At 50.0% G+C, this 22841-nt stretch overlaps 2 protein-coding genes across 5 annotated transcripts; one reads left to right on the forward strand and one right to left on the reverse strand.

Moving 5' to 3' along the window:
* Positions 1 to 1872: 1872 nt before the first annotated feature.
* smarca4a (SWI/SNF related, matrix associated, actin dependent regulator of chromatin, subfamily a, member 4a) lies at positions 1873 to 19009 on the reverse strand. 4 transcript variants are annotated; one of them, XM_048990491.1, is made up of 34 exons: positions 18303 to 19009; positions 15726 to 15960; positions 15067 to 15199; positions 13659 to 14117; positions 12810 to 12908; positions 12192 to 12447; positions 11913 to 12039; positions 11657 to 11830; positions 11248 to 11421; positions 10980 to 11153; positions 10692 to 10739; positions 10159 to 10289; positions 9949 to 10000; positions 9211 to 9323; positions 8898 to 9045; positions 8430 to 8593; positions 8225 to 8291; positions 7990 to 8100; positions 7612 to 7854; positions 7418 to 7531; positions 6808 to 6915; positions 6632 to 6718; positions 6430 to 6476; positions 6172 to 6338; positions 5859 to 6022; positions 5440 to 5667; positions 5120 to 5197; positions 4813 to 5031; positions 4411 to 4676; positions 4162 to 4267; positions 3642 to 3743; positions 3399 to 3531; positions 3166 to 3305; positions 1873 to 2421 (listed from the first exon to the last, which is right to left on the reverse strand). In XM_048990491.1, exons 2-34 carry the CDS (start codon positions 15945 to 15947, stop codon positions 2386 to 2388), a joined length of 4890 nt encoding a protein of 1629 aa, XP_048846448.1. In that variant the 5' UTR covers positions 15948 to 15960; positions 18303 to 19009; the 3' UTR covers positions 1873 to 2385. The 4 variants fall into 4 exon arrangements, with proteins under 4 accessions (XP_048846448.1, XP_048846445.1, XP_048846446.1 ...); XM_048990488.1 differs by having other exon boundaries at positions 10692 to 10742; XM_048990489.1 differs by having other exon boundaries at positions 10692 to 10742; positions 15726 to 15963.
* LOC125718424 (galactose-3-O-sulfotransferase 3) lies at positions 16622 to 22732 on the forward strand. Its single transcript, XM_048992277.1, is given in 6 exon segments — positions 16622 to 16673; positions 18438 to 18590; positions 20359 to 20470; positions 20472 to 20528; positions 21290 to 22188; positions 22728 to 22732. Coding segments are annotated over 6 exon segments (1278 nt in total).
* The last annotated feature ends 109 nt before the right edge of the window (positions 22733 to 22841 follow it).

Raw genomic sequence — 22841 nt, forward strand, 5'->3', positions numbered from 1 at the left:
GGACAGGTGACCCTGTAACACATACATCGAAAAATCTGAAGCTGACACACATGACATCATAAGCCAGGGCATCTCATCCACATCTTGTACGAGACAAAATCTTTTACTGCAATCAATCAGTAAAAGATAAAATCTCTTGAAAGGGTTTTTTTGTTGCATTTTTGACTATGTGCAATAATTTAAGTGCAAACAAATGCAGATCTCTGGGCATGTAAAGCATGTAGGCTGTTAGGCTACATTCTTAACATTCTTGTGTTTTAAGCCCTCACACGGACTTTCGCAAGAAGGGCGAATGAATGGGCGGCTCCTTGATACTCCATTGAAGCTGTCTGCATGGTAACAGCCGCCGCAGACTCTCGCTCCAAAGCACTGGGTCCCGCTCAGCCCACAGAGGCGGCCCCTCCTCCTCTGAGCTCAAAGGAAAAAAAAAAACCTGTATATCTGGTTTCCCGAGTTTCTCTATCTGTATCCTGTATCACTGTCTACTGAAACTCTACAAATAACCAAAAAATACATATACAGCTTCTAACCACCCAACAAGAGAAAAGAGGAAATTCTTGTTAGTTTTTGTTGTGTTACTCTTTGCTAATGTCCTAAAATTAAAGCTTTAAAAATTCTGATTTCCCCCTTTGACTGTCTAAATCTTTTGAACCATACTATATATATGTAAATGGATGTACTATGAGTATCATAAGTTCTAACAAACTTCACGCAGGTTAAAGCCCACCAGCAGCATAGGTTCACACAGGCATTAGCAATTTTACCCCTTAAGGAAGCGATATCCATCTAAACAGCAGTACAGGAGACAAAGGGGGGCATTGTTCTTCAACTTGGTTTCGATGCATCTTCGGAATCAGGTGGTGGAGACGGGAAAATAGGCATAGCACCTGTAACGAGTCATTAACTCACGTAACAATAACACTCACACCGAGCAAGAACCACTGTCCAATCAGTGCTGGCCGAGGAACCAGGACTTCCTGCTTAACGGCACTCATGGCCGTCGTGCTAAAGGTTTACGATTCAACAGGGCATCCCTTCCTTTTACAGCACTGTGCCAATGTTGCACGAAGACAACATTGCATTCGTTGCATGTTTAACCATGCTGGACATATAGAGGCTCAGTGGGCTTTACTCAAACATTCATGACATCTCATATTAGACGCCCGATTCCCCATCTGAAAGGCAGAGCAGCTCAGTAAAACGAATGCAGCTTTTAGGTTCTCCTGGGAAATTAGCAGCAGGAGATTTGTGACAAACAGGCTTGAAGGTCAATATAGTCTAGAACATTCCGTGGCTACACTGAGGCGGCGTGGGTTGGGGGTAGGACAGGTCCCATAAGTAAGTGAACAGGTTTAACACAAGTTACTAATGTAATTTTAAGAAATTGTATGAATATGAGGGACATTATAAAACCTCAACAAAAAAGCAGCTTTAGAATTAATTTCCGCACCCTCTTATGAAGACCTGGATGAACTTTGCAGAACATTTTCTACAAACCTGCGAGATGTAAAATATCAAATGAGACCAAAGAAGCTAATCTGGCTCCCGAAGGTCAGCAGTGACACAGCTATCCTTCACTTACACAAGGTCTCCCTCTAGTGTCCAGGGACGTGTTACAATAGGAAATAACCTCTATTCGTGTATACATCATAACTCTACATAAAACAACGCCAAAGGGCATGGAATTAGAGGCACAACCTGAAGGAAGAAGGGAGGATAGGAAGAGAGGATCACCCTAATTAAAGGAAAACGATGACTTTGTGAGATGTCTTTATTGTGGTTTTGAAATCCAGTGATACTGACACAAAAATAAGTTCTAGCCCAGTCTCCCCTGCTCCCGTCCAGGCGTGAGTGAGATGTAAGGTGACCACATCCATTCATGCTTTTTTTATTTTTATTTTTAAATTAAACCGTGAGAGAGGGCGGACGGGACGTCTGAGTGCACGTCTACAGACACACATGCATTCATGTCTTTGGGACAGCAACTCCACATTTCTGCCACCAAACGGAAAATCCAACAAATCAATTAAAAAAAAAAAAAAATATCAAGTAAACTCCCTGTGGTCCACAATTCATCCGCAAAAGCCCTTTCAAACTTCATAGCACTGGGGGGGTTGGGGGGGGGGGGGGGAAGAGGTGGAGGGACGTTAACAGTCCTACAGTCTATACCAAGATCGCTGTTTAAATATGGAAGTAGGGTTTTTTTTGTACGTTTTTAAAGTTTTATTTCATCATTTAATAACATTTCACACTAAAAATCAGCTTGTCTAGGCACAACTACCCGCTCCCCTGCCCGCAAAAGTACCCCATTGTGATTCTGCTAAATAAAATATATGCTCCGGCCGTTGGGACCCCGTGGGGGAAATTGGTCCATTTCGGTGTGGCTCAGTCCTCCTCACTGCCGCTGGCTCCTGAACGCTCCTGAAAGATGAGGTGGGGAGGGGCAAGACCACCCAAGCAAAAAGGCGGGCAAGTCAGTCACCTCACAATGGACAATGAACGATTCAGTTCTCATGCGCAGGAATACCTAGTCAGACTAAATTATCATTCATGCTGAGAAACATAGCAAAGGCTGTCAGTTTTGATCATGACATCGGTAGTTAATGGCTAATGGACTCAGTCTTGCGCATCAGTAAGTACCAGTCTTATTTAACGATTTCATATTGGTGCATCGTGTACCATAAAGTAAAATAATTTGCTTCTTATATCACTACACAGGCAGGAATCCATCTAGACACTTAGCCACTAATTTTATTTGTATTTAAAAAAAAAAAAAAGAAAAGATTTTTGAATCACGCCACTGTTTCACATGCGTGTTTGCAGGGTAGATCCGTTTAGAAGCCAAGAGTATCGAAAAGAAAACGTTCACCCTGAACCGCACCAAAGCTTCTGAAACTCACCCATAAAAAGCAAACTACCCAGGCAATAGGAGATTCACTTCTGACCAATCAGGACGCCGTACACATCACTCACTCGCCAATCACAACAAGACCGCATCCAATCAAGTGCTGAGGTGGGCATAAAAGCCCTGCTAATTGCACCAAGGCTCACAAGCCTAGGGCCAGGATAAATGGGTCATGGTAATGAGCCTGCTTTGGGGAGCGATACAGGGCGAGGCTGGTGACACCAGTCCCGAGCGAGCGGCTCAGCTGGAGGGGCACCCACCTCCTCCTGCTCCTCTTCGCTGTCGTCGTCGCTCACCACGGGCTTGGCTCGGGGGCCCCGGCCCAGCCGCCTCCGGCCTTTGCCTCGCTCCAGCCCCTTCTCCTTGCGACCCAGCTTGATCTTCACCTTCACCGAGCGGGCTGGAGGACCAGAAACACAGCGAATTACGCCTTGGCCTAGAGCTAGTGCCAGCATTTCGGGTCCGGCCACGAAACGCCACGAAAGACACTCACACTCCGACTCGGACCCTTCGTCCACCTCCTCCTCCTCTTCCTCGCTGTCGTCTCCCTCGCTGTCCTCTTCTTTCTCGATCTTCTGCCGCACGCTGGTGAAGACTGACTGCAGCACGATGGAATCCTCGTAGATCTGAGGAGTGTAAGGAACAGGAGAGAATGGCGACATTAAATCCATGTGGAACACTGGACTGGGGGAAGGGGGTGAGATCAGAAAGGGCTGAGGTCGCTTCAGACACCCACCAGTGAGCCCTCCAGGTTGAAGGTCTGTGCGTTCTGACACAGCAGCATCACGTCCTTCTCTAGGTCATTAAGGCTGCGGTACTTGTGGCTCCGGATTCTCTCCTGGGAGATCAGAGCAGTGTGAGGAGCAGATCAAGGGCCAACAGCGACATCACATAGTGAGGAGGAAACCCACCAGCTGAAGAGCGAGTTCTTAGAAACAAAAGAATCACCGACCCAATTTCAGCCCACAAAAAAAAAAAAAGTTTAAAGACCCAGAACCTCCATCCTCTCCAAGCAAATCTAACTAGGCCCATTTAGAGGGATGAAACACTTTTGCAATCAGACATCGATACCCTGGATCAGTTTTCCCCAATCTGGTCCTTGGGGACCCACAGTCAGTCTACATTTTTGGCCCTAACGGGATCTGGGAGAGAGCAAGAACGTGGGCCGGCTATGGGTCCCAGAGGAACGGATTGGGAAGCACTGCCCTGGGGAATGAAATCTGAGCTGAGAGGAAGCTGAGAGAAGCCCCGCCCACCTTGATTTTGCGGAAGTCGACGGGCTTGCGGATGAGCTCGTAGTACTCGGGCAGCTCCTTGCGGGACGGCAGCTGGATGAAGACCTCGCTCAGCTGCCGGCCGTTGCTGTCGGGTAAGGGAGGGGGCAGGAAAGGGGTGCCGGTTACACAGAGCGGTGCCCATTAGGAGTGAAACCCGTTCGTGCCCGTTTACATTGAAACATCATCATATTTCATAATAAGCTTGGGAAGGTCACTGAGATGTCACACCTGTCCTTGTACTTGATGACTGCATCCACTATCTTCCTCATCTTTTTGGTCAGCGAGGGGGGGTTGGGTGACAGCTTCTCGGCAGGGGGGCGCCCACGCTTCTTCTGCTTCTTGATGTCGTCGTCCTTGTCGCGGCTGCGCGCGCCGCTGGCACTGGGTGTGGCCGGGCCCGGCAGGTCCATGTCCCGCTCCCTCTTACGCTTGCGGGTGGTCTTCTTGTGCCGGACCTCTTCCTCGATCTCCTCCAGTGTGCCCTCCTCGATAGCCTGGCCAGACAGGAAACATATCTGCTACTCACGGGCAAAGGTGAGTGAGGTCTTCTACTCAGAGTCAAAGTAATGTAGATTTAAAAAAAAAAACAAAGATAACGCCTCGAGTTGAGCCCCAAACCAAGACCCTGACCTTCAGCCACTGCTTCTCAGTGAGCGAGTCGCTGTAGTCCACCTCCTTGCGCTGGCGGGAGCCACGGCCAAACATCTTCTCCTCCTCCTCCTCACAGGTGAGCCGCTCCACCTCGGCATCATCCTTCATGATCCAGGTGGGCAGCTCGTCCTCCTCCATGAGGCGTGGCTTACGCTTGGGGTTGCGCGCCTCCTCCCGGCGGCGGTCCAGGTCCATGCGCTGCGCAGACAGGATGGTACAGCGTCAGCAGGCGAAGTCCCATGCGGGACAGAACCGGTCGGCGCTGGAGATCGGCAGTCAGGCTCACCATGAAGTGGTCGAACTCTTCCTCGCTCCTGGCGATCATCTGGTTAACGGTCTCATCGTCTGGCACCTCATCCTCCTCCTACGCACAGGTCAGGGGTCAGGTGAGTGCCAACAAGCACCAGGGTAACAGAACTACTAGCTGACCACCAGAATTTGTTAGGCAGTCATTTTAAAAGACCAAGACCATCAAGAAGCAAAAAGGCGAAGGGAGAAAAACATGGGATAAAAGGGCACTTGATCTTCATAAAGATACTGTTTGGAGGTCCATGCACATGCATCTACACCCCAGATTTCTGTACCAACGTCAAGCCCCCCCCCCACCTCATCTTGCTCCTCGTGCTCCAGAATGGCCTGCAGGAAGGCGCGCCGTTCGTGGCTGGACGACTTCTGGTCGAACATGCCGGCCTGGATGACCTTCTGGTCCACGTTGAGCTTGTACTTGGCGGCTGCCAGGATCTTCTCCTCCACGCTGTTGACGGTGCAGAGGCGGAGGACACGCACCTCGTTCTGCTGCCCGATACGGTGGGCGCGGTCCTGGGCCTGCAGGTCCTGTGGGGGAGATGGGTCTCTTACGGAAAAGCTGCACAAAATACACCTTCGCACCAAGTGTAAGGTGAACGCTCCCTGGGTGAGCGCATTCAGAAACACAGCCAAAGATCTGGGAGACTCAAGCAGACCCTCCCGCTGTTCTGATCACCATGAAATGACGGCAGGCAGTGAGAGAAGGGTGGGCCGGCTACCTGGTGGGGGTTCCAGTCGCTATCGAAGATGACCACGGTGTCGGCCGACTGCAGGTTCAGGCCCAGGCCACCGGCTCTGGTGCTCAACAGGAACACAAAGTACTGGGAGGAGGGATCATTGAAGGTTTTCAGTAGCATGCCACGATCCTCTGCCTTGGTGGTACCTGGGGGGGGAAACAGGTATGGGACATGGTCTAAACGTGAGAGGAAGGATCATCTTCACGATCTCGAAATTACACCTCCACCAGCCCAGACTTCAGCTTCTGGTCTGACTAGATCATTCTGACACAGCCCGGCCCAGCCATCAGCTCACCGTCAAGACGCAGGTACTTGAAGTTGCGGTAGGCGAAGTAGTCTTCCATGATGGTCATGAGAGAGGTCATCTGACAGAAGAGCAGCACTTTGTGGTTCGTGGCCCGGAGCTTGGGCAGGATGCGGTCCAGCAGCTCGAACTTCCCAGAGGCGCGGTACAAGTCCTGCCTGGGGGGTGGGGCATATGGATCAAGGGTCAGAGTTCAGGGATAAGGCTCAGAACAGAAGGTTCATACCAGACTTGAAATAGGACACTTACCCTTGCACTATCCCTCCGCTGAATCCTAAGTGCTCAGAGAACGACTCCTGAGAAAGGAATACCACAGCATTCAGCTCCAGCGGACACATTACAGGCCATGAAACAGGAGGCATACAGGCCCTTAACCCTTCATAGATGCGAACACAAACTACAGGTAGACCAAGGCATAGCTTAGCTTACCATACACGCTAGGTGCCCTTACCTCAATGTGCTGGAACATGTACGGGTGGTTGCAGATCTTCCGCAGCTGCATGATAGTGTTCATCAAGGTCTTGGTGCCACCTTTGCCCTGGAGGTAGTGAGACAGGCACATGCAGATGTCAGGGGACTCTCCACTGTGGCCTGTGGCCCTAACGCCGCCAAGGACACCCAACGTACCTTCTTGTCTTTCTCCGATCCATCGGTGAGCAGGACCCCCTTGGCCTGCATGTGCCGGTAGAGCACCCTCTGCAGCGCCGACATGTCGCACTTGATCACATACTCCACCTTGGGGCCGACAGGAAGGGACACCAGCGGTCAAGCCCAGCATGCGCGTCTGCGCCGTCGCTAAAACCCATTCATTCTCCTAGCAACCTAACCTCAGCTTCAGTACCCACACAATGGTGTCACTGCCCAAGGTGTCGAGTCTCACGGTTTGTCGGTGACTCGTGTAGTTTTTAGACCATGCCGTCATCTCGAGCTATCAGATGTGTATTTCATGTGTCGTCATGGGCCCAGACAGAGAAAATGACAACATGCCGCAGAGTAGATATGAAGGGAGAATTAATGTGATCACCACCCTTTGTCGTCGCCACCCTTTGATGACTCACTTTTATCACCAAGATAAAAAAAAAATTTTTTTGGCACAATCACCGATCTCACTTTTCACTGCAGGTCGGCTGACATGTATGATTGTGCATCTCTCAGGTTTCGGGGATGTTTGTGTACTGATATGGGCACATGCGTGTGTGCGTGTATGTGTGCGTGTGTGCACATAGTATCTCAGCACCTTCTCAGGCAGTTGTGCCTCCACCTCCTTCTTGAGCCGGCGGAGCAGGAACGGTCTGAGGACCTTGTGGAGACGCCGGATGATCAGGATGGTCTCCTCCTCGTTCAGGTCCACCTGTGCGGAAACGGACCCACAGTTCACAGACTCATCTGCTCCCCACGCGCTTGAGCGCCCCCTCAGATGTGCCCCCTTACCTTTTCCCCAGTCATGGCGAATGGCGCGTTGAACCACTGCTCGAAGGTGCTGCAGCTCTTGAAGATGGTGGGCAGCAGGAAGTTGAGCAGGGCCCAGAGCTCAGGCAGTTTGTTCTGCAGAGGCGTGCCTGTCAGCAGGACGCGCCGTGGAGCCAAGTAGTGTGTATTTAACACCTGTGTCAGTTTGCAGTGGTGGTTCTTCATACGGTGGCCTTCATCCACAATCATGTACTTCCAGCGAATCTGAAGGTGACATCAGAAGACATAACTGCATTACAACATAAAATAAAAGTAGCAGCACCCATTAACAGCCAGTTACCCATTAAAATAAGATAGCCGTCTACTTCAGACAGTCACACCTGATGGCTGCCGTCATACCTTAGCCAGCACCTGCTTGTCCTTGATGATGTACTCATAGGTGGTGAGAAGTACATTGAACTTGCCACTTCGCAGTTGGGGTACAAAAGCTCGCCTCGCAGCTGGGGAGCCCTGGACAGGGGGGACGGATGCAGCCGTGAGATCTCACAGCCCTTCTTTGCTAAATGGGCCCACCTGCTGCTGTTCAGTTGTCACCGGCCCACATCAACAGGCTTCTAAGGAGCCTCACACGTACCTTGTAAGATACTTTCACCACAGAGGGTGCCCACTTGTCAAACTCATAGACCCAGTTGGACAGGGTCCTGTAAAGGAACAAGAAGCCCATTCAGGTTTAATCACCACCCATATCAAAATGCTTCTGTGGACCACAAAGACACCGAGGAATGTTTGTCTCTGGTGTCTGAACAGAGCAGAGAAGGTTCTTGTCCTGGGTCACTCACGAGAGCGGCACGATGATGAGGAAGGGACCGTTGATGCGCTTGTATTCCATGAGGTAGGTGATGAGTGCAATGGTCTGAATGGTCTTTCCTAGGCCCATCTCGTCTGCCAGGATGCCGTTCAGGTTGTTGTTGTACAGGGAGACCAGCCACTCCAAGCCCTTGATCTGAGGGACGTCGAAAGGAACGACTCGTGAGACTCAGGCGGGACTGACCAGCAGTCAGTCATTCTACACGTCCTCCGCCATCACAATCATGGCCGGTGTTCTCAAAGGAACCGGACGTCAGATATTACAGAACTGAAGACCCTTACACAAACCGTGGAACATAGCTTAGTTTCCGCAGCAAATATCCACTTAAAAATCCTACAAGTCAGACTAAAAACAGCCCCTAAATTGGTCTGGATGAGATAAAGGAGAGTGTGAGCAGGGCAGCCCAAGGTTAAGCGTGTAGGTGTGCAGAAGCTCCTACCTGGTACTGCTTCAGCTGCCCGTTCACCAGGAGGGAGGACTGACGGTCCACCTTCTCCGTGACGGCGTGGGCTACCGCGTAGTAGGACTGCAGGCTGCGGGCGAAGGCCGCGCCACTGTACTCGTCGTCGACGTCCTGCTTGGCGTGACTATCGCAGAAGAGTGTGGAGGGGCGGTGCTTTAGTTCAGACAGCCATCTATTGCCCACTAAAGTCCGTCAAGGCATATTCACATGCTAAATACAGCAACACAGCGTTTATGTTGAGGAACTCAAAAAACAAGAGTCTACCCCATCCAACAAGAGGCACCCTTACTCAATAATGTGGCGAACATCAACTTCTGATACGTCTTCACTATCTGGATCTGGAATCTTCTTCTTCTCCTCCACTGCGGCTTGTGACGGCTGAGGTAGATCCTCGTCATCTTCCTATAGGTAGGGAAATGACAGCTGTCAAACAATCAGCAAAGAGAGGCAATCACAGTCATTCTAAGTCATCAACCAATAAAAATCAAGGACAAGGAGCAACAACCAATGAATTCACAGAAGGCCTAGTGATAATTGCTGCTGTATGTACAGAAGACATCCTCATTACAGGAGGGACCAAGAATGAGGATCCAAGACATTTTAAACAGGACATCACACTAATCTAGAAATTAAATTATTATGCCCTATTGATCCCCATGGGGAAATTCTCATCTTGCTCTCTGTAGGTGAGAGCAAGCTGACTGTGAAGGGCAGCCACCCATAGCAGCAGCCAGGGAGCTGCTAGGTAAAGGCCTTGATCAAGGACCTGCAGATGTGCCAAGGCCAGGCTTCAACTGGTAACCTTCCGATCAGACACAGAGGCTGTCTGAGCCACACGCTGCCCAATCTTGGGTTTTGATGTATAGCTCAAGGCTAGCAGACAGTATTTTGCCTCAAACAGAAACAATGAACCAAAATGCAAGAGCATGATCGTGGCGAGACAATCATGCAGCAAGTGTTAATGTCTATCAGAAATTTGCTGAAAGACAATGCAGGGGCAGGGAGCCCGAGCAGAATGACGCAGCACCTCGTCATCTGAGCCGCTGTCCTCACTGTCGGACCGGGGGGCCACTTCGTACCTATAGGAGAACGGCAGAATTTAGATGTAAAATGAAAATGTTCCATGGCAGCTGAGAACGTAGCGGCGGCTGGCAGGAACAGAAGCTGGGTGCCGAAGGCCCGACTTCTGACCATCTGGTAGCGAGAGGCATCCACTCGGCCAGCTGAGACCACTCACCCAGGGTTCATCTCCAGCCAGGTCTCCAGCTGGCCAGCCTTAGGGGCGTCCACCCCCGTCAGGATCTTGCCGCTGTCCACGTGGATGACCTTGACGGGCAGGTCGCTCATCTGGCTGGTCTCATCCAGAGGCTGTAGGGCCAGGAGAAAAACCAACAACTTAGCTGGGAGTTTTGGATCCTGGTCCTCAGGGACCCACAGTCCACAGTTTTGCTCCCAGTGGCCTGTCTGGCAGGGAGGCAAGAAAAACACGGACCGACTGTGGGTCCCCAAGAACTGGATTCGAAAACACTGTATTTGACCATTAAAAGCCACATCTACTGGATAAATAACAGTAATGTTCTAAGGCAGATGGCTGAAACAGGTGCAACCTCACATAAAACATGGACCAAACATGGTCCAAATAAGGCCAATTTTTGGTGTGTCTGTTACATATAAACAATTAAAGCCTTTCTACCAACAATTCCAATATTAAAGCCTCTGACCATGAGGAGACCAAAAGCCAAAACTAGCCCCCAGGGCCTGCGCGCTCACCTCGCCATCAGGTCCTAGAGCTGCTGCCTGGCCCTCCGAGTTCTCAAGCTTCTGTCAAGACAGCAAACCTTGCTGGTTAGGTAATAAAGTCCTCCCAATGCATAGAGACAAACCTTATCCAGAACAAGGAGCACCATCTGTCCCGTTTACACAAAAGGCTTCCTACCCAGAATGCAGCACTGATCTGGCATTTCCTAGCAAAACTGAACGCCTCCTCCAAACATACTTGAAAAACAAAGTTAAAAAGCAGAACCACTTGTAGGACCCGCACACCCCTCGATTACAGACCTTCTTCCTCCTCTTCTTCTTCTTCTTCTTCTCCTTGAGTGCCTGCACGGCCTTGTGGGCCCTCACCAGCTCCGTGAGGTTGGCCACATACTCGTCCGTCTGCTGCAGCAGGTAGGCCAGGCGCTTATCTTTTTTCTGGTCGATCAGCTTCCTATAACCCTCCTCATCTTCAGCCTGGGCAGGGTTAGGGTGTTTGTTCACACATGTCCATTTCACCACCCTTTACGTCAAACATCAGCCCCTCACGAGCCCTCATGGACCTCCTCACCATCAGCCTCCTCATCCTCTCCTTCTCAATGCGCTCGTTCTCCTTCTTCTGCTCACGCTCCGTGTTGGCGTGGTAGGTGGATACAGCCTTGGTCAGCTTTTGGATCTTGCCCGTGTTGGACCGGTGGTACTCTTTGAAGTCCTTGGCATGCTGAAGGATGCTGTTGAGGTATTCCTAGAACCAGAATGCAAGCTCTAAATAAGACCCGATTTCATAGTTCAGGCTGAGGTTCCATCTCCATGGTAACGCACATTGTTATTTTTTTACATGGATGGAATATGTCCAAAGAGCACAACGCCAATGAAGGAACCCAAGGCTGACACGGGGTTTCCTACTTCACAAGTCCAGACCGAATACGCTCTAAACGAGCATCATTTATGCTTCCATAACGACACTCCGCTCCTCATACCTGGTGCTTCTGACGCCGTTTGCGCTCCTGCTCGATCTTCTGCTGCTTCTCCAGTTTCTCGGTGATGCGAGCCTCCCGCAGGGACTGCCGCTTGCTGCGCTTGTAGGCCTTGGCGTTGAGGGCCGTCTCCAGAGCCGTGTCACGCCGCATGCACACCACCACCTCCTGACGCAGCTGTGGGGTGAGACGTCACTCCTTGGCAGCTCCCTCTTTTCACCACATCTGACGCGATTCCATCAAGAAACTGAACCCCTACCTGTCTCTGGAAGTTGAGCAGCCGGAGGGCCTTGAGCTCTATGTTGGCCTTGGTCCGCAGGTCGCCCGGAAGCGAGCCAGGGAGGTTCTCCAACTCCTGGATGCGGTGGGCGATACGTGCCTGGAGCCTGGAGGGACCACATGGTACAGAAGGTGGCTGCTTATTGGACAGAAAGTGGGTGGCTACCTCACAGGCAGCAAGAGAACAGAGAGCCTGCAAAGGAGTGACCATATGAGAATGGCAACAAGAAGTTTGGGGAGGGGGGGGGGGGTCCAGTACCTATACTCGCGCTCCTGCAGGATTTCGACGGGGTCCAGCCCCCGGGGTTTCTGAATGGGCGTGATGCGGTTCTGTTTCTGGTGCAGCACCATGGGTGTGGGCTGAGTGGGCTGTCCGGGGGACTGCGTCTGCGGTGGCATGACAGGCGAGGCGGCTGGTGGCATGGAGGGGGGTGCTGGAGAGGGCCGGCCCGTTGGCTGTGGGGGCACCAGCTTCTGGGGGGTGCTGGACGGGGCGGCTGCATTCACCATTGGTCCTTTTAAGAGTGGGCGGGGCATGGGAAGCAGCAGTTTAATCCTTTAACCAAGAGTTTACCAATCTGGTTCTCAGGGACCTGCAGACAGTCCATGATTTTGTTCCCTCCCAGATCCCGTTTAAAAAACACGTGGGCTGAGGGTCCCTGGGGACCAGACTGGGAAACACTGCTTTAACCCATCGAAACAGGCCAACTTCACACTTCGCCTCACACATGTGATGTTAGGTGGCCAACATCTCCACGGCGACCATTTCCGAGTCTGACATTAATGCCAGCCCCCCTCCCCCATAAAGAACCACTTGGAAGTTGAGCGGTAAACCAGTGAAGTACAGACATCCTACACATCCCCCCCTCCACCATACCCTCAGGCCAGGTTTTCGGGGGGCCATTGGATGCCTGTCCCTGCATGCCTGGGGGTACACCGGATGGTCCTGGGGGTGGCATATTGGGTCCCACCATACCTGCCAAACACAACCCAAGCCACCCGCTTACAAAGCAATAAAGACAGACTGTCAAGAGAACAAGGCGACTCCCATTTAGCTAGAACATACAACATAGGGTTTAGAAAATATCCATCCATCCATTTTCCAAACCGCTTATCCTATTGGGTCGCGGGGGGTCCGGAGCCTATCCCGGAAGCAATGGGCACGAGGCTGGGAACAACCCAGGATGGGGGGCCAGCCCATCGCAGGGCACACTCACACACCATTCACTCACACATACACACCTATGGGCAATTTTGCAACTCCAATTAGCCTCAGCATGTTTTTGGACTGTGGGGGGAAACCGGAGTACCCGGAGGAAACCCCACGACGACATGGGGAGAACATGCAAACTCCACACACATGTGACCCAGGCGGAGATTCGAACCCAGGTACCAGAGGTGTGAGGCAACAGTGCTAACCACTGCGCCACCATGCCGCCCCTTTAGAAAATATGAGAAATTAATTTTATTTACATTTCATCTACACTTATAAAAATCAGCAGGAACCATTGTGAATGCATGTATACCTTTAGAAATTAGGACAATAAAACTTATTATAATCCAGCCATTTTAAAGAAGCTGACCAACAGAGGGCACTATAACCCTGGAATGGCTTTTGTCTTTAACTATTCGAAATGAATCTGATTTTCATGCAAATACTAATAGCACAGTCGGTGTGAGAACCTTGGTGGCTCGCAGCACCTGCACACGCCGCCAGTGCGCTCACCGTGAGGCCTGTTGTAGTTGGAAGGTGCCGGTCCCGGTCCGGATACAGGACCTGTCCCGGGACCCGGGGCCGGTGCCATGTTAGCCATGGGGGGTTGCTGCATGCCTGGCAGGGGCCGCTTGCCCTGCACTGCCATCTGCAGGTGGTCCGGCAGGGGCTGCCCGCGGGCCAGCATTTTATAAGCCATGATCTGGGCCCGCAGTTGGTGTAGCTGGTTCTGGTTGAAGGGTGTGGGCCCGGCAGCACCTCCGGTCCCTGCAGCCCCCGCGCCCGCCGGAACCGGCCCGGCGTTGGCGCCGCTCTGAACCGCACCGCGTGCCTGCGGGCCCAGAGACTGGGGATCGCTGCCGTCGAGGGGCACCCCACCGGGGCCAGAGGGCATCATCGGGCCGGAGGGAGGGCCGTTGGCTGGAACGGGGCTGGGAGCGTGCTCGGAACCCCCCAGGGGAGATGGGTAACCTGGGAGAAGAAGCCAACGTTACTTAGTTGGGGGGAGGGGGCCGCTACTAGAGCTATATTCATGGCCAGAATTTATGGGTATTAAAAACAGAGAAAACAAAAAAACAGAAAATCTTCCGAAATAACCGTAAAATGCTACAACCAGTTGAAACAATTTAAATAATATGCGTATGATTAGCCGTCAATTAAAAAAAATAAAGTCAAGACGGAGGCTTTTTAGTTTATTAAAAACCTTTTTAAAGAGTCAGTAAACCAGTAACTCCACCTAAGGGAGTTAAAAGGAGGACAACATCCAGCCGGTCACTAACATCACAGCTAAAACTGGCGTTCATTCATGAAGAAACCCGAGCCATTACACTAACCTACAAGCAAAAACACAATACAGGCCCATCTGCCGGCCAGCGCGTGAGTATTACAGCACAAATGGAATTATAGAAATACGAGTATGCAGGATGTGTCAACATGGGGCGGGGGGCAGGCATGAAAACGAAATCACTACCCAAATGGTGACCTAGAGAAGTACAATGAGTCAGACGCCCAGCACAGCTACCGATCTCAGCCCCTCTAAGTAAACAAAGGAACACAAAGGGGTCCCTCAGCCACACAACCATCAGGTGCTCTTTGTCACTCCACGATTAATGGACACTTTCTAGAACGTTTCACTGATCCTCTAATAGGAAAGGGGAGGCTCCAGCCGCAAGACGCCATCTGAGAAATGCCAATGAAAGAGAGACTGGCAACATCTGGAGGGATTCCAGTCAGCACAGCTGGACTGAGGAAGCAGGCGACGCGTGGAAGACAAGCAGCGAGCCCTGCATGGCGGCTAAACAGACACCCTGATCAGCAGGAAGTTGGGGGGGGGGGCCAGGACCTTATAACGACCTCCTCACCTACCACTCTCTTACCCCCCCGGCCATCGTCACAGACCTAGAGTGCCAGCCCTACATACCCTGGGAGTGTTGGTCCATGGGGCTGGGCGGGGGCCCCATGCCACTGTGCCCCCCGGGCCGCATGCCCATTCCTTTCATCTGGCCATAGCGGGGGTCGTCAGGCATGCCCTTCTCCAGCATCCCCTCCATTGGCTGGTGGAAGACAAGACAGCAGTCAGTGACTGAGCTCCGACATCAGCATGCAGTAAAAGAGGCACTAAGGAGATGCAGCGGAGGCTGAACCAGCACGCTGAGAGAGAGTGTATCCAACCCGGTCCTAGGGCACCCACAGACAGTCCACGTTTTTGCTCCCTCCCAGCTCCTAGCCAGACGGTACACGTTTTTGGACCAGGAGCTGGGAGCGAACAAAAACGTGGACTGTCTGGCTGGGAGCGAACAAAAACGTGGACTGTCTGGCTGGGAGCGAACAAAAACGTGGACTGTCTGGCTGGGAGCGAACAAAAACGTGGACTGTCTGGCTGGGAGCGAACAAAAACGTGGACTGTCTGCGGGTCCCCGTGGGCTGTATTTGGGAAAAACCATGCTACGGTAACAGGAGAAAGGCACCATATCTGGACATGGGGTCAGTATAACTGCCTCCAAAAAGCCACAACAATCAATTACTATGACGCTGATTTTAAAGGTGGTTCTGATGCTGATAGGCGTTACCAAGACTTACTTTGTGCATGGGGTGCATGCTGTCTGGGGGATACCCCGTGGGTCCCTGAGGTGGGAGGGGGTGACCTGAGGAAGGAGGTCCAGGACTGGGACCCATCATGCTGTGGGTAGATCCAGGAGAGGGGCCCGGGCTGGGACCCAGCATGGCCCCCGGGGAGGGTCCAGGACCTGGGGAGGGACCTGGCCGGGGAGTCCCTCCCATAGAGGGGTCCGGAGTGGACATTTCTCAACGGACACTGCTTTGCGGGGAGGGAAAGAGGGAGAGAGACTAGAGGTCAGACCAATAACACCTCAGCTAAAAGGCTAACTGCTTACTTTCAGGGGGTCCCATTCACAGGGCGTCACTCACATTATAACCAATAGCACCATCCACTGGAGAAGCCACACCACAGCAGGTCGCGCTCCACCCATTCTAACATGTAGCAACCTACCTCAGTAACCAGGAGTCGGCACCATTAAACCCACATAATCTTCGACACAAATATGTTTTTATTCATTTATTCCCTAAACCCAGAGATACTGTCATTTAGCACATCTGTCTAAAGTAACCAACAGAGCACACATATTACTAATGCAGGTCCCTTATTATACACATACTGCATAATATACAGGACAGAATAAACATTGAAGTTGGAGAGAATTAGGAGCCATAAAAATGACAGCAATAATTTTCTCACGCAGGTATTGTGAAATGAAGACAGCAGTAAGAAAGCAGTAGGAACCAAACTATGCAACTGAATGATGTTTCTATGTGGATTAAAGGACTCGTCAAGGCAGTGAATGCCAACGTCATTGCAGACTGACTCATCGGCTCAGCACAGAGCCGCCTTTCCAGATCACACTACAAACCAGGGGCCCAGACTACAAAGGGGTTTTTGGAGAAATATGGACGGCGGGATGACATCAGACGCAGAGTTCAAAAACAAAAGGAGGATATTAAACAGAGCAGGTGAGCCGGTCCTGAGCAGGTGGACTGCAGGTGGCATGAAACCTCAGAACGCAGCGTAGGGGAACGGCCGGGAAAGAGGGCAGGGAGGTGGCAGGCACAGGGGGGTTGTGTCCTGCCAGGCAGCAGGAAGGGCAATTCACGCATATTTACGTTCAGCAGAAAGAAAATAAGACACTGTGGAATGGCTTTCGCTGGCTACATGAGAGATTTTCCATACAATTTATGTCCTGATCAAACATTCAAAAGTCAACATTAAAAAGTGAACAGCTCAAAAGTCACAGCCCAACAATGCGTTTTCAAAATACTGGAAAAAGTTATATTTAAAAAAACACACAGGCAAAAGGCATTAACATGTAGATAAGCTACTTTAACTGAATGTGACGCGCCGACTGATTATTACAATAAAAATAATTATCGTTTACTTTCGGGTGGTACCCAAGTCATGCGCTCTCGAGACAAGAGGGTTCAGCATCCCGGAGACTCCATCTATTCGCCGAACGGCAATTTATAAGCTTCTGTTTTAACCGACCCAACAAATTATACTTGTTTTATATCTACATCAATATAGCTCGAGGCAAGGATAAAAAAAAACACACCAAACATTAACATTTTCTTCTTATACCGCAAAATACACAAATATTATTTGTCGGGTAGAAATGTGACCGACTACAAACCATACTTTCCAAGCTAATGGCAACTAGATAACCTTAAGACAGCGAAATAATAATAATAACGACAAAAAAAAATACGACAAAAGTTGTCCAGAAAAAAAATATACGATTAACTCAGAAGGCTAAATCAATAACAGCTACATACGTCAATGCTAATGTTTAATATTTTGGTTTTTAAACAAAGCCGGGATAAAAAAAAAACTGGGGCGCGCTAGGTTATATATGATGGAGGAAACAAGTTGATTAAACTATACGAATCCATTGTTACATTACTATAAGCTAAACACATACAAAATTATTTACTTTTTCAGAAACTGTTATTTCGCCTTGACTTTGTCACATTTTCTGTTTAATGATGATTATTAGGTTAGCCGTCCAGCCAGAACACAATGCAGCCCTCTTAGATCGCTCCCCGCAAATGCTTTTTAAAGTTAATTTGGAAATGAATTTATTTCCCGTCCGGGGGAAAACAGTAACGCCGCCGCTCTTCGATCAGCAGACAGCAAGGTCCGGTCGCACCATATTCAACTTAATTAATAAAAATTAAAAGAAAAGGCGAAAACGGGAGAAAAACACAAAGAGGTGCCTATGAAGCAAGCCGGCCATGCTGTTTTCCTCCATTACAGAAAGGACTCCGGCTTCCCCGCGATCGGGCTTCAGCTGTGAAGCCCAAGGAGTTAAAAAAAAGTATGATTTCGCCGCTCAGCTGATTGATCCAACGCGCGTCCCGTACCCTTGGCTCGGTCCCCCGCTCCCGTTACATTCCCAAAAAGAATAATTCATTCATTGCGCCCCGGCCGCCGCACAAACTAGTGGAGCTGCCCGTAATGTCGGTTCTCTTGCCGCTCGGCGAAAAAAGGCAGATCAAACCATTAGAGAGAACTACAGCGACAAAAAGACGCTAAACTCTTCGGTAAAGCACCGGGGAGACGCGCTAAAACGTTTTCGGGTAACTTACCGACAGTAAATTTTCCTTTCACCGGTATCTCCCCCTTGCAGTCTAGAGCTAGCCAGAAACAAAGGGCGACTCAAGCAGCTCGCGTTTTTTTTGCCTCTCACCACCACCCCCCCCTCCTGCTCCTGCTTTCGGCAGATTGTATCGCCGGAGCGCTGCTCGGCTCCGCCAGCGACTACAGCGGCAGAGAGGATACAGCGCCCCCCTTCAACACGCCGGCGCTGCACGGCGGCCGGCCGGCGAGTCACGGCGCATGCGCGGCCGAGGCCCCATTGCAGGGGAGGAATGCGGGCGAAGTGCGGCCGTGGGGGATGGGAGCGCCGAGCGGTTATTCGGAAGGAAAAGCGATATTGTAACACGGTCGCCGAGGCGACCGTATGTTTGCTTTTCGGTCCTTGCGAACGCCTGCATTTCGGTCCAGTAAACGTATTTAATTACGCACAGGTTTAATTTTAGCTTGCGTTCCGCTAGCCGTGCCGGGAGTTTATCTCGCGGTGCCTTCTGACATTGCCATAGTTTGCGGTTTGCACCATTCCCTCGAAGAGAAACCTAAGACATAATACCACCACTTAATTGGGGATACATAAGAGTTGAGCGCATAAAATGTATGTGGCTGTAAAAAATAAAACAACGTATTTTGTTTGTTGTTATTCGTTCAGTGGAGTCACTGACTCTCAGACCTACTTCCTCCTTTTGGTCGGATGGGGCACATTATTGTTTACGCTTCCGTCAGTCAGCATGTTCGCTTCATTCTGTATGGGCGGCCTTTTAGCCAATGGGATGCCTTGTTTATAGCTCCCTATGAATAAATTCCTCGTATCGTTTTTGCGTGCCAGCTGCCTTAGGTCGCCGATCGTTATTTGTGGGGCGGATCAGTTTCCGCGCATCTGTGACTTTTTTTAATAACGACCTCTTAGATTGAAAAAATATACAGAAGTTGTAGTGTAATTTTATTTTACCCACCCAAGTTTTTCTTGATGAATATCACAAATCGAAAGTTTAATGTCATGGTTGTTTTCAAAGGCTGAACCAAATGCAAACGTATACTAATTTTAGATATTTTAAATATATATGTAAAATATTACTTTTTTAATATTGTTCCTGAAATATTTAGCACCATTTGTACTAAAGTGTCCCAAAATAAATCTTTGTGTTAAAAGTGTAACTAATAAAAATACTTTGTCTTCATATTTTCAACATCACCGTCACAAATCATCTCAGACTCATACGTGGTACAGAAGGCAATGGAAGCTCACAGATACTCGCATGTAGAATGAGGCACAGAACTGTCCTCTACTTTCAAACGATGAGCCAGAGATACTGCAACTGCAGCCAGAGTCTTTTTTGAGCCAGATTAAGGAGGTGAGATGAGGTTATAAGTTCTTAAAGCTTGCGAAGCCGTTCTCAGCTCCAGAGTCACGAATGTAGACTCTGGTGTTTGAAGCACTAAGACTACAATGCAGAGATAGAGGGAGTATTGTTGGCCCTTAGAGAGAAAATAACTCTCCGCTGGTTCTATGTTCTCTTCCGGAGACACCGTGTGACGATGCATCTTTGGCAGTAACACTAATGTTCATACTCTGAGGTACTCGCTATCTTCTGTGTCCAAAGTAAGGGCCCAGTCTCTCAGCCTCCAGTTCTGCTTGTTCTGCTATTCTAATGCGCTAGTGACTTCGTTCTCTTAATATTCACTTAGCTTATCAGAAGCAAGGAAGTAAGCAAAACCTAAACACAAGTATTTCCAGACAATTTGTAGTTCGGTATTTGTTATAGGAATGTAAGGCATTGTCAGTCGTTGAATTAGCTGATTATTGTCACACAAAGAAGGTGCCATTTTGTTTATATGGCTTTAGCTTTGGCTTCGGCTGCCTCAGAGCGACAGACGCGATTGGCCGAAGTCCCAAATAGTTGTCTTTTTGTGAACATTTCCTCAGTTCTGGCCCTTCTCATTTCCTGCTGATAGCCCCCGTTTTTAACACAGGGTCAGACATGCAGCACTTGGGGTGGGATGGATTTCTCACAGGCCGCACGGCGTAACCCACATGGCCCCTACTGACAGAGGAAGGGGGAGGGGAGGCTCGCGGTCAGGCTGCGGCCAACTCCAGGGGACACCTCCCGCCGATGGCCTTCATCAAGATGGGCAGCAGCACCGTGCAGAGCATTTTGTTTCGCAGAGAAGGCCATCTTTGCCTTCCCATACTACTCGTACCAGTTCAGCTATCCGCAGAGGTATCGCACTGAACTAACGCCTGCAGATCGTGCAGGACTTTCATCTCAAAGTTCATGTTCTCAAGATGTTCCCTGGTGTCACATTATTAAGGAATTTTACATTTGTGGGGGGGGGGGGGGAGGTGGGGAGTAATGATATACTAATGATTTCCATCCATTTTCTGTGACCACTTGTCCTATTCAGGGTGATGGGGGAGGGGGGAGTCTGAAGACTATGGGCACAAGGTAGGGAACAATCCAGGATGGGGTGCCAACCCATCGCAGGGCACACAGGGAGAACATGCAAACCCCGGAGCCATGGTGCAGACTCGAACCCTGGCCCCAAACGAGTGAGGAGACAGTGCAGCACTGCACCACCACACTGCTCCAATAATAATGACTCCAATAACAAAGTCTGCCAGTGTACCTTCTGTAACACATGGCCGGCCCTGGCCAGAGAGATGCTACTCCATTGCAGGGGCGTCAGACTAAGTAACTGCATGTTTTTTGAGTTGCGGGAGGAAACTCGCACAAAGACGGAGGGACCGTGCAGGTTCTGCACATTCAGAGGGGCAGGAACTGATGCAAGCATGACGCTACAGTCTAACAAAAATCCGTGTGCATATAGTTACGTAACCTAAGGTAACTGCAGTTGTAACAGTATTAGCAAAGGGAAACAGCACCATTTAATCAATCATAATCTCAGTTGGAACCAACACTGTGCTGAGCTTGGGTAGGATCACTCCTTAGTATGGATTCTTTTCTCCATGTGGTTTCTATAGATTTCATGCAGACTTTGTCGACCAGCCACCAGAAGGTTCCATACAGTATGCCATCCTCTGCAATCAAATGCGTCTGCATAGAGAACAGCTGCAGAAAGTTATGTGCCCAAATGCCATCTGCCTGACTTTGATACGTGACCCTGTGCACACTTTCGAGTGGATCTTCAGTTGCTACATGTCCACAGTACCTGCCTTTAGACTCGCATGAGAAACGACCACATCTGACGGGACGCCTGCGCTCTCAGTTTTCCCGGAGGCTCCAGAATCCCACTGGGACCCTTCAGAACCTCTGAATGGCCTGGCAAGGAACCCCATGAGCTTTGATTTGGGTCTTATCAGTCAGGGGAGGAACATCTCCTGGGTCTAGGACTTGGCACACTTAGCAGAGACCTTCCAGTTGGTTATAGTGGCAGAGCACTTTGACGAGTCGCTCGTCCTCCTCAAGGAGCTGTTGCAGGTGGAGCTGGAAGCCCCAGCATATGTGCGCCTCAATCTCCGAGCAACACGTGACATCGTGCCCCTGAGTGCTGGGACTAAGGTCCAGATTCGCTCCTGGAACAGCTTGGATGTGCTTCTCTATGGCTTTTTCTTGCAGGCCTTTTGGGAAAAGGTGAAGTACGGTGCTGAAAGGCTTCAGAGGGAGGTGGGAGTTCTATGGCAGGTGGTGGAGGGTCTTGAGAGGAGGTGTCTGTCAAGGCTAGGAGTGCTTCCCATGGAGTTGGATGATCTGATCTGACCCAGGCAGTCTGACTCCGCCACCATCCTGGCTTATGAACTGCGGCGAAATCTCACTGCCCCAGAGCAGGAAATCTGCGTGCAGCTAGTACTGCCTGAGCTCCAGTACCACTCCTACCTGTACTTCCAGCAGTACGGCCGTGACCTGAGGTCTATTCCCCTTGGCATAAAGATGCCTTTAGCTACTCTTTGTCTGATCTATCCACATTCCTTTAATGCAATACATATAGCAAGAAAAAATATATACTATTATAAGTATATATTACAGAAATTACATATTTTTTCTTTTTACTCCATAAGTCACATAACACAACAGGGTCATACAACCTGAAAAGCGATTGGTTTGAATTTGGCACATGGTTTCCTGGGCTAGCTTCTGTGATTGGCCAGCTGGTGATTTCCCACACAGCAGGTGTCGGCTGTAAGCCACTATGTGCATCACATGACCTGAGGTGTCTGGGTATATTGGAATTGCCCTGAAGCACTCCCTATCACGACTCACATAGAGCGCAGCCTCCTAACCAGTAAGTCCAACAAGAACAGGTCAACGCTTTACCAAAGACGAGCCGGAGTGCATCCAAGACTCACATATTTTACTCAAAATAAAATGGTCAGACAATAAAGCTAAATTCCTGATCAATTACTCTTTCGTTTCGTCTGTCAGTTTTCCAATCACTGTTCCTGCTACCTTTACTTTTTCCAGGATAATGTTCTTTTTCATGTAACAGAAATAACATTTTTATTTTTAATTGTTCTATTCGTTCAGCTCAATTTCAGGAATCTCTCAAACACAGTACAAAATTTTGTTTGGCATGTT

Source organism: Brienomyrus brachyistius, chromosome 22 (genome assembly GCF_023856365.1).
Source record: "Brienomyrus brachyistius isolate T26 chromosome 22, BBRACH_0.4, whole genome shotgun sequence".
In the NCBI taxonomy this organism is placed as follows: Eukaryota; Metazoa; Chordata; class Actinopteri; order Osteoglossiformes; family Mormyridae; genus Brienomyrus; species Brienomyrus brachyistius.

Bases quoted from the DNA above. Each gene is read 5' to 3' on its own strand.
- smarca4a (XM_048990488.1), bottom strand. From the start codon at position 15,947: ATGTCCACTCCGGACCCCTCTATGGGAGGGACTCCCCGGCCAGGTCCC. The intron at 10,743-10,979 runs GTCTGTAATCGA...CTGTCTTGACAG, and splicing joins AGAAGAAGAGGAGGAAGAAG to AAGCTTGAGAACTCGGAGGG. The intron at 6,719-6,807 runs GTACGTTGGGTG...CACTACCTCCAG, and splicing joins GATCGGAGAAAGACAAGAAG to GGCAAAGGTGGCACCAAGAC.